At 33.2% G+C, this 20,355-nt stretch overlaps 1 protein-coding gene across 10 annotated transcripts in view; it reads left to right on the forward strand.

Annotated features, from left to right (window-relative positions):
• Positions 1–20,355, forward strand: part of ipo8 (importin 8) — a 30,623-nt gene that overhangs the window by 5,313 nt on the left and 4,955 nt on the right. For 3 of the 10 annotated variants that reach the window (XM_073946072.1, XM_005164582.6, XM_021475018.3), the window contains exons 5-22: positions 94–250; positions 408–497; positions 585–679; positions 2,201–2,285; positions 2,367–2,501; positions 2,980–3,079; positions 4,464–4,540; positions 4,976–5,092; positions 5,177–5,266; positions 7,112–7,277; positions 8,159–8,319; positions 8,396–8,521; positions 9,220–9,295; positions 12,010–12,135; positions 12,750–12,847; positions 12,945–13,040; positions 14,776–14,996; positions 15,766–15,971. In XM_073946072.1, the coding sequence (XP_073802173.1) occupies positions 94–250; positions 408–497; positions 585–679; positions 2,201–2,285; positions 2,367–2,501; positions 2,980–3,079; positions 4,464–4,540; positions 4,976–5,092; positions 5,177–5,266; positions 7,112–7,277; positions 8,159–8,319; positions 8,396–8,521; positions 9,220–9,295; positions 12,010–12,135; positions 12,750–12,847; positions 12,945–13,040; positions 14,776–14,996; positions 15,766–15,971 (2,222 nt within the window). Of the gene's footprint in view, positions 1–93; positions 251–407; positions 498–584; positions 680–2,200; positions 2,286–2,366; positions 2,502–2,979; positions 3,080–4,463; positions 4,541–4,975; positions 5,093–5,176; positions 5,267–7,111; positions 7,278–8,158; positions 8,320–8,395; positions 8,522–9,219; positions 9,491–9,639; positions 11,792–12,009; positions 12,136–12,749; positions 12,848–12,944; positions 13,041–14,775; positions 14,997–15,765; positions 15,972–20,355 lie in introns of those variants that run through there. The other 7 variants (XR_012401578.1, XR_012401576.1, XR_012401579.1 and 4 more) reach the window with 4 other exon arrangements.

A 20,355-nucleotide genomic window follows, 5' to 3' on the forward strand; every position in this document is an offset into this window, starting at 1 on the left:
TGGCGGTTCATTCTGCCGTGGCGACCCCTCATTAATAAAGGGACTAAGCCGAAAAGAAAATGAATGAATGTTTGTGTTTTGTGTGTTTGTCAGGTTTAAGAAGGCTGAGGAGCGGGACCCGCTGTTAGCAGCCATGCAGATCTTCCTGCCGCGGCTTCAGCAGCTCATCACTCAACTCCTGTCTGATGCCACATTCATCTCAGTCCTCATCCAGAAGCAGATCCTCAAGATTTTCCATGCACTTGTACAGGTACTTTTGGAATGCCCTATGTTTAATATTATCAGGTGACGATTTTCATCTGGAGAGACTTTACAGGAAATATTGTTAAATGTGAATCCTTTGAAAAAGCTAGAATTATTATTTTTTTTATGAATTGAATTTAGAATTGTGTGTTTGTGTTTTGCAGTATTCGTTCCCCCTACAGCTGATTAACAACACAGTCATGACGCACTGGATGGAGATCCTACGGACAGTTGTGGATCGGGACGTCCCGGCTGTAAGTCTGTGGAATGTTATTTCTCATTGTTGAGCTCTACTTTTTCGGTAGATTTGGTTTAGTGAGTGTTTGCGGGGGGGTTTTCAGGAAACTCTGGAAGCTGATGAGGACGATCGACCTGAGCTGATCTGGTGGAAGTGCAAGAAGTGGGCTCTGCATATACTCACAAGGATTTTCGAGAGGTTAGCAAACAGTAGTGAATTCACAATGGCAGACAGTTCTTACAACAGAACAGCACCCAATGATTATAATTTTTCTTAATATAATACAAGGAATATTTTAATGTAATTTTTTATTATTTTATTAAAAAAAAAAAAATATATATATATATATATATATATATATATATATATATAATTTTATATATATATATATATATATATATATATATATATATATATATATATAATTTTATTTAATTTTTTATTACATTTTTTATTTTTGTATTTTATTTTTTTTAATTTAGTTTGTTTTATTTTTTGTTTATTTTTTATTTTATTTTATTTCTCTGCAGCATGTGGCCGCTGGACTGCTTGGCCCCTTTAATTGCAGCTTGCAGCTATGTCGTTTTATTTAGCAGTATTAGATAAATTCAATATTATCTGAATGATTTAGAGTATTTTTATATGTTGTAGTATACTGTATTTTGTAAATTAAATGTAAGATTATTTCTATTTTTATCACTATAACTAATGTTACATGGTCAATTATTAATTGATAGAATGTATTACAATAACCATTATTATTCTATTTGATTTATTTATTTATTTTTATTAAGTATTGTTAATTAAATTGAAATTTGTTAGATGTCGTAGTATACCGTGTTTTGTATATTAAATGTAAGATTATATTTTTATCACTATAACTAATACTGTATGCTGTCACTTTATTAATTAATGAAATTTATTACAATAAACATTTATTTTACATTACTTGATTTATAATGTTATCTCTAATGTAATGTTTTAAATATCACAAACTATATATATAGAATGATTCATTGCTGTAGTTTTAAACAATGACTAAAGATGTTACATTATATTATAGCATTATATTAAAGTCTGTTAATAATGATTCAGTGTTTTAGCACAATAACTTGGTATGTTTTTATTTATTACAGCATATTATATTTAATAATGTTTGCAGGATTATTGCAATTTTTTTAAAATAATTACTTAAATTTTATATTCAAATTATATTTAGTGAAGGTAAATCAAAGATTAGTAATGGTATATTTTGGTAGCAATAATTATTATTTGTACAGTGTATATAATACATAATAAAATATAATGTGGAATATAAATTTTAATTCTGGAGTTTATTGGATTAATGAAATTTTAACCACAGTAACTTGATTATTATATTATATTATATTATATTATATTGTATTATATTGTATTATATTATATTATATTATATTATATTATATTATATTATATTATATTTAATTCTGGTATATTTATTAGATTAATTACATACTTTTTATCACAGTAACTTGGATATATTATATTATATTATATTATATTATATTATATTATATTATATTATATTATATTATATTATATTATATTATAAAGAGTTTAAGTAGTATAATATTATTATATTGTAATATTACAGATTATTTTATCATAGTATAAAGTTAGATTAGATTCCAATTGATATTAAAATTTAATTTGTAATGCTTTTTAAAAATCTATTCTCAGATATGGGAGTCCAGGAAATGTAACAAAGGAATATGTAGAGTTTGCGGATTTCTTCTTGAAGACGTATGCTTTAGGGATCCAGCAGGTATGAACAGCACATTTAGCATTGATTTTAATGCTTTGTACAATTAATAAACAAATAAACGAGTGCTGTTTTTGTGTTCAGGTGCTGTTGAAGGTGATGGAGCAGCACAGACAGCGGCAGTACGTGAGTCCTCGTGTCCTCCAGCAGACTCTGAGCTTCATGACTCAAGGTGTTTCACATTCACTCACATGGAGACAGATGAAGCCACACATGCAGGTGACAAATGGAAAAAAACGCACATGACGTGAAGTAGGGTGGAAAGATATATCGTTATTGCAATGAGTGCGTCTACAATAGTTACATCGCAGGATTAGAGTATTTATTAAAGGTCAAAAGATAAAGATATTAGAAAATTAAATTTTTTAAAATTATTTATACAATGGTGACCATGTTATTGTACATTTGATTGTTCAATATCTGTATCTGAATACGATTTGACTCTCTAGAAAACCATAGAGCGCTGTATTTTTTTCTCTGTCATATTTATATATGCTTATAAATGTTTGTATTTTATGCAAATGAGCTGCAAAGAAAAAAACTTGATCATTCCAGTCGATCTTAATGAATGAAATCTTTCCAAATAGAGTTATTCAAAATTATCTGCTAAAATTATATTCAACAATATTCATATTGTATTATATCACAGCGGAACAAAATATTGCAATGTCAGATTTTTCCAATGTTGTGTCTGCAGACTATAACTCACGAGCTGGTGTTTCCCCTGATGTGCTATAAAGATGAAGATGAACGTTTGTGGCAGGAGGATCCGTATGAGTACATCCGCATGAAATTCAGTCAGTGCCATTGCTTATTAACGCTGCTGTTGTTGTTTTGATTGTGTTGACTTTCTTTAACCCTTTGATGTTGTAAAATATAAATAGAAAAAATTCAACTTAGACGGGTCACTTTAGACCCATGTAGTGCATCAAGGGATTAAGGCTGTGTTAATGCACTAATTTCATGTGGTTTTTTATTTGTCTTAATTTAAGTGACTGTAAGAGTGTAGAAAAAAATATATCTGATAAATCTAATAATGAATTTAGCTCTACATAAATATTAAATAAGCAAATTAATTAATGACTAACAATAGGGAGGGAGGTGTAGGACATTAATAAATGTCTTATTAAAATATAAAATGTGTCATTTAGTTTTTGTAGGTTTATGAATATGACAGTATAAGAGTTACCGTACGTTCACACCGAAAGAAGTCATTCATTTTCAACGAGAGCCGGCGGCGAGGAGGGGCTCATCTAAGCGGTTGTGGGCGTTGAGGAGAGTTGAAATCTGGTATCTTTATGGTAATGAGCTATGATGTGGTTCGGCGGAAAGCAATCAGAATGAAGAAGTCCACCACTTGAGAGGAGCTCAGAGAACACATGCAGACCTGTGAACTTTGGTTCCGACCACAGTTGTTCCCAGGGGTTTGATTATTGCAGTGGCCAGATTTTCAATTATTTACAGTGTTTTCTGACAGGAATATGCATTACAAGTTACTGGTGAGTTACTGATGTTCATTAATGTTATATATATATATAGTTATCTTTAAAAAAAGCAGGAATCTCATAAGACAGTACAAAACAGTATTGCTGCTTCATATTTTAGACATATGGACACATTGGATAATTAAGTGGAGCAAAGCCACACTACATGCAACTTGATCTTCCATTGTTAAATGAATTTGATAAGAAGTGCACAACATTTTCACTCTAGAAAGCATGTTTTATGCAGGAATGTAACTGATATGCTGCAACAGCCCCTTTAAATACGAGATCAATGTAGCGAATTTTGACGCTCTCACTGCCAGAGCTGACGGCAGACAGCGTTGTCGCCAGGGCGACCAGAGCGACCTTGGAGGCTCTCACCGTTTTCGGTGTGAACGCACAGTTAGGGATGTCCCGATCAATTTTTTTTTTATTGAATTCTTCTATTTGCAGGTAGCACATTCAGTCTACCGACTACACCGTGCATTAGGATTCTTCTTATATATCTTGAGTTAAAACTCTGAAAAAATTCTATTAGTATTGTTATTATTTATTATTTATGTATGTATTTATTGATTTGTAGCTGAATCCCCCAGGCCTGCTTGTTTTTAATTTCCTCTGTTTGTTCATTTAGGAAGGTATCTTGTTGTTTTCTGTTGTTTCTGATCTGTTTTTCTGTGTTGATGTGCTGCTGTAGATGTCTATGATGATCACGTGTCTCCTGCCACCGCCGCTCAGACTCTATTATGCACAGCGGCCAGGAAGAGGAAAGAGGTCAGTCCACCAGAGCTGCTGTTTACATCTGCATGTACACACCAGAAACCAAGAAACACCTTCTAGAAGTGTTCATAGTTGCTTGCTAGAGATACTAGCTTCAGTCAAGGAGCTTTTTAACAGTGATGGAGCAGATCCAGAGTGAAACATCCTCATCTATTTAAATGCGTTTTTAATTATTTTATTTTTTTACACCAAGTTTTTATATATTGCTTACATGTTTATAGATGATTTTTAAAACAAACTCAGAGCTCCAGACTGCAATTTATTTGCTTTCTGCCAGTGCAACTAAAAATATTTAGAAGTCAAGCTGGTGTAACTACCAATTCCCAACCCCATAAGCGATAGCAAGATTAATAATGGAGGCAGACCCCTTACAAACCGATTTGTATCCGTTCATGTTGGATGATACAGTCAGCTTTGCCTCGTTTTCAGGTTTTGCCGCAGATGATGGAGTTTTGCCATCAGATCCTTGTGGACCCCAGTGCGGACCCCCGCAGGACGGACGGGGCTCTGCATGTAATCGGCACTCTCGCTCAACCCTTACTGAAGGTTCGATTTCATTAGCCGGATCTGCTGTGCGATGCTTATTTAATTACAAGCTTTTTACTGGTGTGTTTCTGTGTGTGTTTGCAGAAGCGGGTGTACAGGGACCAGATGGAGCTCATGTTACAAAACTATGTGTTTCCGCTGCTTAACTCGAATCTAGCCTACTTAAGGGCTCGGGTTAGTGTTCATTCAACTCATGTTTGTTTCTATAGAGCTTTTGCAATGTAGATTGCGTCAAAGCAGCTTGACATAAAAGTTCTAGTAAACTGAAGCTGTGTCAGTCCAGTTTTCAGAGTTGAAGTTCAGTTTAGTTCAGTTCAGCATGATTTAATTTTCACTGCTGAAAGTCCAAACACTGAAGAGCAAATCCATCGATGAGCAGGGGTCCGTTCTTCGTACCTCACTTAAATGATCTAAGATGATTTGGCAGATCCTGGATCTTTTAATCTTGATAACTGATCTCTCGCTAATTTGGTTCTTCAAACAAGTTCGCGAATCAGATTAGAATGTCTGGATAAACTGATCTGAGATCGCTGCTTGTGTTGTGAAGGACAGATCTATCGATCCTCGAAATCATGATCAGCAATGCAGCGATTGGCTGACGGCACAGCAGCGTAATGACATCATCTGATTAATATTCAATTATCCATGTGAGCAAAATTACATCAAATTAGCAGTAAACGGTTTGTTAAATATGACACGCGATAACCTTCCACATTTGTTGTGAGCTGCAGGCTTTCCACTTTCATGTGTGAAGTGTATCATCATGTATTTCAATGCAAATCAATGTATTTAGTTCTACATTTAGAAAAGATTTTTTTAATCGGTGTAAAGAATAACTGGTTGTTTACAAAAGCATTTTTATATTGGTAAAGGCTTCTGCAACTTTTGTGAAGCATCAAAACACTGGCATATTAACTATCAAAACATGTTTATGACTGCATAAATGTATTATTGCTTTAAAAAAAAAGTCACATATAGTGCATTTCTGTTATACACTATTTGTACTAAAGCGATCTAAAAAGTTCATATAAATAAGTTTTCTCTTTGCACCACCAGGTGACAGTCTTTGTACTTTCATTTCGAGTGTGCAGATTGCATTTTTTATTTAGCAAGTTTTATTAATATGTATAAATTTATTTATTTTATTAATAACTATAACTTTATATATATAGTTAAAAAATATGTACCATTTTCCCAAGTGTATATAACTACTACTGTAAGAAAATATCAGAATTCAGAACATACTTTCTGTATTATCTTTCCTTGAACTGAGCCGATCTAATCCTGTTTATATGAATTAAACCTGCTCCCAATCAGGTTTGACCTAGCAGAACTGTTGCTATGACAACAACTCTCGGATTAGCTTTGAAGAAGATCCTGGATCGTGTCAAATCGTCAATATCCAAATCCAGCTAACTGAGTAATCCACGTACGAAGAACGGACCCCAGCTCCACAAGTCCCAAACCAAGCAAGCCAGTAGCGACAGTGGCAAGGAACAAACTTGAACAATTGACAAAAGTGAAGGAAAAAAATAGCACTGATAGCACTGTTCTCTTGTTAAAATTTGTATTCAAATAGTTACTTTTTCCTAATTCAATGACTAATTTTCTAGTTTTAATTAACTTTTTTGTTTACACTTAGTTACATTTTTAATTTTCATTTTGTTATTACTTGATGCTTAATGTGTTTTATTTTTATTTATTTAATCATGTTTTATTTATATAGATCAGGGGTTACCAACCCTGTTCCTGGAGAGCTACCTTCCTGCAAAACTCAGTTGCAACCCTGATCAAACACACCTGAACCAATTAATAGTACCTAAAGCAGCACTTGATAATTACAAACAGGTGTGTTTGGTCAGGGTTGCAACTGAAATATGCAGGAAGGTAGCTCTCCAGGAACAGGGTTGGTGACCTCTGATATAGATCAATAAACGCTTTTTTCTTATCTAGTCAACTAGTTAAGAACATGTAGAAAAGATTGTTCAGTTTTTTTTTCTCCTCTAATTGTCCGTGCAGTCATGCTGGGTGCTGCACTCCTTCAGTCCTCTCAAGTTTCACAATGAGCTGGTCCTGAGGAACGCTGTGGAGCTGGTCAAACACAACCTGGTGGAGGATAAGGAGATGCCTGTCAAAGTGGAGGCCGCCATCGCCCTGCAGACGCTGGTCAGAAACCAGGAGCAAGGTCTGATCACTCTCACACACACACACAAACACAAACACACAGGCTATGTCTATTTTTCTATCCCCCTATATTTATTTAATTTAATTAAATTCAGCTTTATTTGTATAGCGCTTTTACAATGCAGATTGTGTGAAAGCAGCTTCACATAAATGGTCATAGTAACTGGATCAGGGTAGTTCAGTTTTTAGTGTTTAAGTTCAGTTCAGTTTAGCTCAGTTCAGTGTGGTTTGAAGTCATTATTGAGAGTCCAAACACTGAAGAGCAAATTCATCGATTTATAAGTTGCATTTGTTATGACTTTTTGTCATATATCTTTACAGTTTATGCCATTGCTAGTCTGTTTTGGAGGATATCTAAATAAATTGACTTTTGCGATGAATGGGAGAGTACAACAAATATATATTTTTTACAATCTTTAATGCGGAAATTATAAAGACATTCAGAAAAAGGGAAAAAAATAGTGTGATAACGGCAGCCAGAATAAAAAACGGCATCAGATTTACTTACTTTGCATTAAAAACACCTCGCACAAGTGGGAATTTGATGCAAACATGATGTAATACATACTTTAATACATGTAACATATGTTTTATTAATATGAAATATTATTTATCTAAATATTTAAAAAACTTTTTAATCAAAACAGTCTTGTGAAAAAGGTAGAGATACATAGAGTTATATAGGCTTTTTTTTTTTTGAAGTATGCCTCTTTATTTGCGTACTAAACCGAACATTAAAATGAAACAAATTGGGTCTACTAATTGAATTGGTTTACTATCTGTTATTTGTTTGAGAGTAAAGTGAATGAACTCTTTTAACAAAATATTTAAAGCCTGCAGTAATTGCAGATTTCTTCATTTTTTTATGTTTAACCTATACAGCTAAGGTTTACATCCGACCCTTCATCAGGCCTGTGATGCAGGAGCTGCTGCACATCATTAAAGAAACCGAAAACGATGACCTCACCGGCGTCATTCAGAAGATGATCTGCGAATACAGCGAAGAAGTGACCGTCATCGCTGTGGATATGACACAGAACTTGGTACTGCATTAATCTTCAAAGTGTGACGTTACTTATAGCGTAGCGTTTCGTGCTAAACGAGGCTGTTGTGCAACAGGCGGAGATCTTCAGCAAGATCCTGCAGAGTGAAGAATACGAGGAAAGTGAAGATAAGACTGTGATGGCCCTCGGTATCCTCAGCACCATAGACACCATCCTCACTGTCATGGGGGACCGGAAAGAGGTTTGGAAACATGTTCAGCAGGAAAATACCACAAACATACCACTGTTTCACACAAATTTGAGGTCAGTATTTGTTATTCAAAATAGAGCAAGGATGCATTAAAGTAATCAAAAGCAGCAGAATATATAATGTATAAAAATGTAAATGCATTTAAATAAATGTTGTTTTTAAATATTCTATGCATAATTTATTTTATAAATGTACAATTTACGCTATGAACAAATCATTAACTAAGCCTTTTAGCTCAATACACTACTAATTAGCTGCTTATTAATGGCTAGTAAGGTAGTTTGATATTGGAATTGGAGTTGTAAAATAAGATCACACTTTATAAGTGCTAATAAACAGTTAATATCTTAGTAATATGCAGGTTATAAGCTATAGTAAATGGTGTGAATTGTTACTTCAACTAAAGTGTCACCAAACAATCTTATTTAAAATATTGTGCTCTTTTTTCATACAATAAAAGTAATTTTAGTAATATAATGTATTATAAAAACTAAATTCAAATATACATACACACACAGATATCATACATGAATTCAACATCAATTTAACACTGGTGTGAAAGCTTTGTTTGCACTGTGATTGTGGTTTTGGTGAACTGTCACTTTAAATCATTTGAACAAGTTAAACAATATTTAAGCACACCGGAATAAACAGAATTGAGGTTAACATATATTTTCCTTCTCTCTCAGATCAGTCAGCAGCTGGAGGGAATTTGCCTGCAGGTGATTGGTCTCGTCCTCCAGAAACCCATCATAGGTATGGCAGGTGTGTGTGTGAGACACTATTTTTTTTCCAAGATTATTATTTAGCACATTTTTAAATGTAATATTATGAAATGCTTGAGTGACTAAGCATCAAAAACATTTAAAGAATTGTGTGTAGTTTAAGGGACCTCAAATTAAACTTGAGTCTTTCTCTAGTCACCCTGGTAATTGGTTTGTTCTAATGCTTAATCTAGGGGTATCCAAACTTGGTCCTGGAGGGCCGGTGGCCTGCATAGTTTAGCTTCAACTTCATTTAACACACCTGCCTGGAAGTTTTTGTGGACCTAAAGAGCTTTATTAGCTGGTTCAGGTGTGTTTGATTGGGGTTGCAACTAAAATATGCAGGATACCGGCCCTCCTGGACTGAGTTTGGGCACCCCTGGCTTAATGCATGTCATTTAAAGCATGAAAGGAGAAATAAGTAAATTAATAAATAAATCCTGCTTTCACTCATCCATATAATGGCACTGAGCAGTGACCAGCGTCAGGCTTAAAAAAAGTTATGACATTAAACATACTTGTATGTGTTTATAAGTGTTCTCAAGTATACAATTTTGTCAAACAAATCAGGGTTTTATGTATTAACAAATATCATGACCTTGACTATCTTTGTAAGTGAACGCGATTATAAAACTATTAACTTCTTGGAGAAACCAAGTTAAATAGTGCAAATATAGAAGTAAGTTTATTTTATTGTATACAAAATTCAATACAACAAGCAGTGAGTCTCGTCTCGCCAGTAAGTCAATGAGACAACCAGAGTTTTAGTCTGAAGATGTTAAACTTGGTAAGGAAAATACACGCATGCTAGGCTTAACTGTGTCAATAATAGAGTTTTATGAACCATGATTTAGACAAAACAATCATTCAATGTTCATTTTTGTAATGTGTGATGCATAAAATCTTGGTTTATTATTTTCACCAAAACCTTATTAATATACGTCCAGAACAAGGGGGAACGTTTTGCTATTAACCGAGTGTTTTGTTTCTTTTAAATAAAAAATTTGGTAGATTTTTCTCACCCTCAGGCCATCTAAGATGACTTTTTATAACATCAAGTCAAGGCAAGGCAAGTTTCTTTATATAGCACATTTCATACACAGTGGCAATTCAAAGTCAGGGCTCAACAATAAGGACTGCCCGGTGGCCCAGGGTCAGTGTGAGAGACGCTTGGGACAGTAGACCGGATCATTACTGGCCCGATTGGGACAGTGCTGCCTTGTCAGTCACTAACATTTAATTTGTCTGTGACTATTTGTGCATTTTAAGTTTGCGCTTTTAAATCTTTAAATGCTACCTTCTCTGTAATATTGTAAACAACATATTGCGATTCGTCTTGTATGATTGATTTAACCATGCTATTTTTTTTTTTGTAACCTGGTAACAACCAGTACAGCGTAGAAACAGCAACATGGCGGCAACATCAAATTATAAGGCTAAACGAAAATGTCTATCTCTAACGTCTTGGAAGTAGACATTTATGTGGCAACCACATGACAAAATAAAAATGAAGTGATGTTATGCATAGTTTGCCGTCAGTTTGACAAGTCAGCCACTTTTTGTTAAATAATTTCAAACTGCAATAAAGTACCTCCATATTCTCCGTACTGCTCTTTTTGTTTGCATAACACTTATATTAACAATTGTTTTTTAAGTATTGAAATTCTAGATTTACAGACTTTATTTTTGACACATTATTTAAAATATGTGGCTAAAAAATAGCTATTAACTTCCCTTTTTTTTGTTGGGGCCAGTGAAAATTTTGGCAGGGCAAGTAAAAATCTAAACCACTTGCCCGATCGGACCAGTAGAAAAAATCCTTAGCGTTGAACCCTGAAAGTGCTTTGCATAAACAGGAATAAAAGAGACAAGTGTAAAAAAATAAAAGCAAATAATAAGAATTATTAAAATAAGAATAAAAAACAGATAAAAATGTGTTAAAACAGGTTATAAAATAATGAAAAAGAAATAAAAAACATAATAGTGTGATCTGTGGGACGCAGCACAGTGCTCATTCAGTAAAGGCACAGCTACACACATGTGTTTTCAGTCTTGATTTGAATGTGCCTAATGTTGAAGCACATCTGATCATTTCTGGAAGCTGATTCCAGCAGCGGGGGGCATAGTGGCTGAAGGCTGATTCACCCTGCTTTGACTGAACTCTTGGAACTTCTAGTTTAAATGATCCTGAAGATCTGAATGATCTATTAGGTTTGTATTCAGTGAGCATATCTGGAATGTATTGAGGTCTTAGGCCATTTAGTGATTTATAGGCAAGTAGTAATATTTTAAAATCTATTCTGAATGTAACTGGGAGCCAGTATAAAGACCTTAAAGCAGGTTTGTGGCTGAATTAGTTTTTCTTTCTTGATTATGGTTATTAATAAAGTGCAAGTCAACAGCTGCTGTATGGCCATTTTCAGCATCACATAAACATATATAGGAAAAACTAAGCTAATAATCAGGGTCAACGTCTAAACTTTTTGTCATCATTATTAAAAAAAAGGAGAAATAAATGCATGGCAGCAACACCAGGGTGATTAATTATTGACTATTCATGTCCCTTTAAATGCATTCACATTGACAGCCACTTGGTGGAGCTGTACTTTAATATTTCGATATTTTATTTGTGTTCTGTACTTATTAAATGTGTTTTCTGACTAACCTCATAAATATTTGAGGATCGCTCAGTCACGCTCTTTCTGTCTTTTTCAGAGTTTTATGAGGAGATCTTGTCGCTGGCGTTTGGACTCACCTGTTATTGCATCTCCCCTCAGATGTGGCAGCTGTTGGGGGTCCTGTATGACGTCTTCCAGCACGACTGCTTCGACTACTTCACAGGTCACACACACACTCATTCATTCATTTTCCTTCGACTTGGTTCCTTTATTTATCAAGGGTCGCCACAGCGGAATGAACCGCCAACTTATCCAGCATATGTTTTACACAGCGGATGCCCTTCCAGCTGCAACCTAGTATTGGGAAACACCCATACACTCTCACATTCACACACACACACACACTATGGACAATTTAGTTTATTCAGTTCACCTATAGCGCATGTGTTTGGACTGTGGCGGAGAACATGCAAACTTTATGCAGAAACGCCAACTGGGCCAGCCAGGGCTCAAACCAGCGACCTTCTTGCCTTGAGGGGACAGTGCTAACCACTGAGCCACCGTGCCGCCCATTATAATTCAAAAGCATTTATTTTTAATGTTAATAATATTAATCCCAAACTTTTGCAGTGTAGTGTAGCTCAGACATGAAAAAGCGCTGAAAGTCAAGCCCAGACTTGATCTCAGCGCTCCACCTTAAACTCACGTCACGATTGAACCATCCTGAAAGAGTCATTAACTTGATGGATGTGCGTATTTACTCCAGTCATTTGAAAACCGTTGTGCTGATATCGAGTTGTCGGCTAATGATTTGATGAATTGCCCCTGTTCATGCAGATATGATGCCTCTGTTGCACAATTATGTTACTGTGGACACCAATATGTTGCTGTCAGATCCAAAGTACCTGGAGGTCATCTACACCATGTGCAAAAAGGTCATTTCCTTTATTAAAATACACTTTACATGGAAGATGACGTGATTATGTTGTTTTTCTGAATGCATTTGACAGCTTGAGCTCTCATCATGTTCAGGTTTTAACTAGTGATGCTGGAGAAGACCCAGAATGCCATGCTGCCAAACTTCTGGAGGTCATTATATTACAGTGTCGTGGACGTGGCATTGACCAGGTTAGCTGTGTGTGTTAGATTGTATGTAGAGTGTGAATGTGCACCTGCATGTTTGTGTGTGTGTGTGTTATTTATTCATTCATTCATTTTCTTGTCGGCTTAGTCTCTTTATTAATCCGGGGTCGCCACAGCGGAATGAACCGCCAACTTATCCAGCACGTTTTTACGCAGCAGATGCCCTTCCAGCCGGAACCCATCTCCGGGCAACATCCACACACACACTCATACACACACACTCATACACTGCGGACAATTTAGCCTACCCAATTCACCTGTACAGCATGTCTTTGGACTGTGGGGGAAACCGGAGCACCCGGAGGAAACCCATGCAAACGCAGGGAGAACATGCAAACTCCACACAGAAACGCCAACTGAGCCTAGGATCGAACCAGCGACCTTCTTGCTGGGATGCGACAGCACTACCTACTGCGCCACTGCCTCGCCGTGTGTAATTTAGATAAATATGAAATATTATAGTTGTATTAGTGTATTAGATGATTATTTTTAGTCTGTGATAGTGTGTTATATTATTATTAGGGTGTGTTAGATTAGTATTTGTTAGATAAGCGTGTGTGCACGTGTATGTGTGTGTATGATATTTTGCTGTTATTTTATTAATCATTGGTTGTGTGTGTTTTTCATATTATATTAGATTAGGTGCGTGTGAGTGCGTGTTATTTTAGTGTTATTTAGATAAATGTTAAATATTATAGTTTATTACATTAGTGTGTTAGATTATTATTTTTAGTGTGTTAGATTATTATTTGTTGTTAGATAAGTGTGTGCGCACATGTCTGTGCGTGTATGATATACTAGTGTTATTTAAATTCATGTTAAATATTATAGATTGTATGGATCTGAAAATGAAATGGCTTTAATATTTGAATCGTCTCCTTTTTAAAGAAAATTTTAGTTGTAATTTATTTTTAATGTAAAAAGTGAAATGAATATCTAAGACATGTATATAACTGATGTAAAATGCTTTTGATTAAACATTTGTATTATATATTCAGTGTTAATGTTTACTGAAATAATAAAATAAATAATAAATAAATTTGTAAAATTCAATAAATATAAAAATAAATAAGTTATGTAAAATAAATCAATTTAAATGTATTTTAAATATAATTTATTTTCAGTATATTTAATACATTTTTTGTTCTTTTTAAAAACCTGTATTTTTTTCTTCAGTTTTTTATAGATATTTAATCATTATTAAATAAATTAGTCATTAATTAAAACAAGGCTGTTGATCATTTTTCCTCAATTCTGATTTATGAGTGCCATTTACCTTTTCATTCTCTGAGAAATCTTCAGCCATCACTGTTAACCTTCAGTTATGTATATTTATATATTGATATATGTTATTTAAAGTTAAGGAATTTAAAAACAATTATCATATAATAAGTCATTTTTTAACATTTTGTTAAGCTTCAGATTACTTCCGTTTCAGTTATATTTTGTTCAATTTTTGTTATTCTTCATTTTACTTTACTGCTTCATTTTTTATTATTACATCATATTTTATTGCAAATATTTTATTGTATTTCAACAGCCAACGTTTTGTTGAGCAGATTCATGTTTAGTAATCGTTAACAACCCTATTTTAAGCCATTTTGTTAGTGAAAGCTGATAGATTGATCCTGATATTGTGGTTTATTAAGTAACATCAAGCGTGCACTTGAATGTAAAATCAATAATGTGTATCTGTCTGTCTGTATGTGTGTGTTTTTAGTGTATCCCTCTGTTCGTGGAAGCCGTGCTGGAGCGTTTAACTCGTGGTGTGAAGTCCAGTGAGCTGCGCACCATGTGTCTGCAGGTGGTCATTGCAGCTCTGTACTACAACCCAACACTGCTGATCCACACACTAGAGAACATCCGCTTCCCTCACAGTCCAGAGCCAATCACAGCGCAGTTCATCAACCAGTGGATGAACGACACAGAGTTCTTCTTGGGGTGAGGCTGCTCCTGATGGAACTTTCCGTTTGCTTCGGATTGTATCATTCCACTTTATTAGTATCTTCTGGTTTAGGTTATATGTGTTTAATTGTATTTAATTGCAGACACTGTTTATAAGTGAATTTGGAAATTGACCATTTTATTACTTGCTTAGTGGTTATGATAGTGTATTGCTTGAAATAAATGTTAACTGAAGTTAATGCTATAAAACTTAATTCAGGTGGTTGCCAAATAAACTAAATTTGAATATAATTGATAATAATTGAATTTAATTGACATATATAGACTTAAAAAACAAATAGGAAAATAATAAGAAAATTACTTGTACTTAATCACAATTACTAAAATGAAAAAAAAAAATTAAACAATTTGTAGAAAATCTCAAGCAGTTATCATAAATTATAAAAAAAATGTCTAGATCAGCACTGTTCTTTTAAGTCTTGTATATGCAAATGACCTCATTTACATAAACATTCATTGCAAAAGAAAAAAACTATTTTTTCACGTCAATATATTTTATTTCAGTTCATTTTCACAATATAAATCATCATTTGTGCTCAAATATAAAAAAGAAAGTTATAAAAAGACTAAACAATAATAAATATAAATACATATATAAAAATATAAATAAAATACAGACAAAAAAAACGTCATAAGAATCTTTTCAGTACTCTTAGAAATGTTCAGTCTTCACCTTTTACCTCCATTCAGTTAAACTGCGTTCATTGTGTTTTCTTACAATGATTGGTTTGCATGTTGCTCACAGACTGCATGACCGTAAGATGTGCGTCATTGGCCTCAGTATTCTGATGGAGCTGCCCAGCCGCCCTGCCGTCCTGGAGGAGGTAGTGGGTCAAATCGTCCCCTCCGTCCTCCTCCTGTTCCTGGGTTTAAAGCACATCTACGCCTCCCGGGTGCTCAACAAACCAGAGCAATTCGGAAGAGCTCAAGGCTCAGAGGAGGAAGAGAATGGTGAGATCAGCACATTTTTTTATTTTTCGGTGCACTATCCCTTTAAGATTCGTATATGTAAATGACCTCATTTACAAATACAGCCCTTAAAGGTGTAGTAGCAGTTGAATTCCAAGAATCATGATGGAAAGGGGTAAACTGACTTTTCAAAAGATGTTTACGCTGTAAAAAATGCACAATTTCTTCATGTTTCCCAACACAAATCGATTAAATTATTTTTTACTAATTTAAGTGAAGCTAAAAGATTGTATATGACTCTTTTCAGTGTTGTTATTACTTGTATGTTTTTGTACAGTGAATGTTTATTAAGAAACCGACTTGATTGCATGTTATATATTGTATATTTAGTGCTGCTGATATGGCATTAAAGTAAAGTAAAGTAAAGAACTTTTATTGTCATTGTAGTTATACAACGAAATTTGTTTGGTAACTCACAGAGACCAGCAGCAATATAAAAAGAGAGAAAACAAACAATAGACACAATACTAAAATATAAGATGCAAGATAAAATATACTAAATGTAATAAGTCACATAAACAAATAAATAAATGAATAAATAAATAAGTAGAATGAACAAAACAATGAAGTTATACCCCCCAAAACTTAAGAATTGTGTTATTTCAACTCATTTTAAAGTAGTTTGAACAAGTAGCAATACACTGAAAAAAGTGATTAGTTACTTAAAGCGAGTAAACCAATTGCCTTTAAAGAAACAAATTGACTTTACAAAAATAATGTAAGTAAACCCATTGTAACTTGGAACTGTTAAGCTGACTTATTTTTTATAATTATGCAAATTGTATTCACTTTTTTTTAAAATAAAAGTAAACTAACCACTTTTTTCCAATACACATTTATTATACTTGTTTTTTTTCCAGCTTTTCTGTACCAAGCAAAATGACAGTAACAAAAATAAATCTGCTCTTCCAGACAGTGTGTCTTCTAAATTAAATACAGGCTATAGTTGTAGATTTTATAGACTTAATGAAGCACCAAATATGTACTATTGTGATAATTACAGTAATTGTTTGAAAACAGATGTGCTGATTTTGAGTGTAGTGTATATACGTAAATAAATTAACTCCTTTAAGGCAAGACAATCCAGGTGGCTCGGGTCAAATTTAGCAAATAGTCATCACCATCAGCTGATTGCATTAAAATTGTACATATTATCAAATATTCACCTAAAGGCATTATTTACTTAAATATGTGCTAAATTGCATTAATTAGTAATGTCAAAGGGTTTACACATAGGATTTTATCTATCTATTTTTTTAAAACCTGTTTTAATTGAAAAAATACTGAACAATGCAATCAAATATTGCGCAGGAACATTTTCCTCTCTGTAAACATTCAGATGTAAGAATATAAATACGAGTAAAACTGAAGTTTGGTGTATGTAAGAGCTGCTAAAATGGAGTTTATCTGGGAAAAATAATAATTTTAGGAAAACGGGCTGTATAAAGTTGATTAAAACAAATTCTGCCCTCCTCTGAATTTTTCTTTTTACAATATTTCCCGCAAGGAAATTTTCACAGTATGTCAGATAATTTTTTTTTTTTCTGGAGAAAGTCTTATTTATCTTATTTCGGCTAGAATAAAAGTTTTTAATAAGAAAAAGACATTGGTATAGAAACCTCAAGAATATTTTCTATTTCATTTATATCCCAAGGAGATCTAGTTAAAAAAGATGGAGCAAATGTTTTTGAATATATGTATTCTACAAGCGAAACGGCTTATTTCTTTAAATTGGAAAAGTATATGTGCACCAACTATAGGTTGTTGGCTGAAAGAGATGGTGACAAACATGAAAAAGGAAAAAATAACTTATATGATAAGAAATAGATATATAATTTTTGATAGAGTTTGGGGACCTTTTACGCTGTTTTTAAAAGGTGGTGGATTGGTAAATGTTTTACTAGAAGATTAGTAATAGAGGTGATATTGTATTTTGATGTAAAGTACTGAGAAGCCTTTTGTTTTGTTTTTGGTTTGTTTGTTCATTTGTTTGTCTGTTGGTTTGTGTTGGAATTGACACATGGAAATGTGTATGTACATGTTACTTAAAATATAATAAAAAGGAATTGGAAAAAAAAAAACATTTTAAGGTCAATATTATTAGTGGTGGGGTCTAATAGTACTATTAGACTATTAATAGTACTATTAATATTACTATTAATAGTACTATGAGACCCCTTAAGCAATATTTTTCGATTGTCAGAACAGACCACTGTTAAACAATGACTTGCCTAATTACCCTATCCTGCCTAATAAACCTAGTTAAGCCTTTAAATGTCACTTTAAGCTGAAAACTAGTACCTTGAAAGATATTTCGGAAAATATTATTTTCGATCATCATGGCAAAGATAAAATAATTCAGCTATTAAAAATGAGTTATTAAAACTATTATGTTTAGAAATGTGTAGAAATGTTTCCATTAAAAAGAAAATGGGGGAAAATTATGCAGGGGGCTAACAATTCAGGAGAGCTAATAATTTTGACTTCGACTGTATGTATTGTGATTGAAATCTACTGACATAAATTGATAATTTGCAATGAAACAAATAGTTAAAGTGTATATGTAAGATTTATTTTCTTTCCATTAAAAAATAAAACACTAAAAACCCAGAATTGACAGATGCATGAAAAAGAGTTTTGCCTCCAGTGTCTATCTTTAACAGGAGATCACAGCAGATTGAATTGTAATTAAGTCTTTAAGCAGCCGCCAGTCGAGTCCAATGCTACGTTTGCTGTGGCTTTTGGTGGTCTGTGTGCTTGTATTAAATCTCACAGCTTAATCAAGTCCTTATCTCATTTCACCTCAGGTAAACTTAATCCCTGCGCAGGAAGTGCTATTTCTGGCACATATTGCTTGAGGTTGGTCTTTAGTCATCAGGCTTTACGGACGACTGAGAACTGATTGTATCGCTCTAACAGGGCCCCGGAGACATGGAAAATGGAAGACCGATTCGCGCGTGTTAGTTTAACATGATTCTGTACCTTTGGGCATCAAACACTTCACTCAGCTGAACTCAATAGATCTTCTCGACCCTACACTCCTGACCTGAATTGGGACTGAATCGTACTGGTGGAGTTATGGATTTGTTGGTCCCATGATGCCATGAGACACAGACATCAGCTGTTTTTACACCTCCTAATGTTTGTGCTTAGTTTGTTTCTGTGTTTGAGAGGAGAGGCGGCTTTTTAAGAAGTTGATGCTCAAGTCAGGAAAAATAAAATTGCTTTATTTAGGAGATAATCAAATAAAACATTAACATATTTATTTTTACTCATTATTTACTTATTACATGTTAGTTTTGTTTGTAAGTAAGCAGATTTATATGTCAGGTTAAATTAAAGGTCAAATTGTGCTTATTTTTTTTTTGTTTTTACGAAATACAGTAAAACTCCTAGCATGAACTGTCATGAATAATTTATTGTGCCATGATGTCAACATTGCTCTCTAAACATCTTTGAGTTTTATAATCCCTTGTCAGTTTAAAGTCCGCATAAATGTTTATTCAAAAATGTTTAATAAGTTCTTATTCAAAACAAAAATCATGTCGGAAACACCACTTATGTTTTTTTCTTCAGTATTAATTATTAAACTAAATGTATTTTGTACTATAAAAATGTGCAGTTTCACTAGATTTAAAAAAAAAAAATTATTTGTTTTTTTTATAGAGATTTGATAACATTTCTTCCAAATATCAAATAAATTTAGTGTTTTTATTTAGTGGATAATGACAATTTGTCAAAAAAAATGAATTTTTCATTTCATTTTCATTTTTCATTCATGTTTTTCCACCAAATGGGCTTTTCTGACCACTTTTGACCACTAAGTTAAAGCATTATTATTGTTTTGTCAAAAAAAATAAATGTAAATGTGGATTTTTATTTTTTTATGCCAAAAAATTTGAATAATCTTTATTTTATATATAAAACATAAAATACGTTTAAATAATATTAATAAATATGTTATATAAATATATACTTTTATTTTTTACTCAAACCTAAAAACAAAACCAGAGAAACCAACAATTTAAGTGTTCTCTTCATATTTAAACACACACATTTATAGTGTATAAATGTATATTCACTTCTCTGTATATACACCGTTTATTCTGTTTGTTCTGTAAATTTCCAAATGATGCACTTTTCCTCTTTATATTTGGCTTCGTTCTATTGGAACCTGTAGATTACGACATTCACAAGACTTTACGACAACACTTGAAATCTCTATCAATATTGTAAGATATTTAATTTTAAACAATTTGTATAATTGTAACTAATTTTAGAATGCTTCTTACTTTTTGCAATTTGAGTTTTGAATTAAAAATATAATTTATTGTAACTGGACATGCAGGTTTCCTTTTTCTAGTGT

Source organism: Danio rerio, chromosome 4, assembly GCF_049306965.1.
Source record: "Danio rerio strain Tuebingen ecotype United States chromosome 4, GRCz12tu, whole genome shotgun sequence".
In the NCBI taxonomy this organism is placed as follows: Eukaryota; Metazoa; Chordata; class Actinopteri; order Cypriniformes; family Danionidae; genus Danio; species Danio rerio.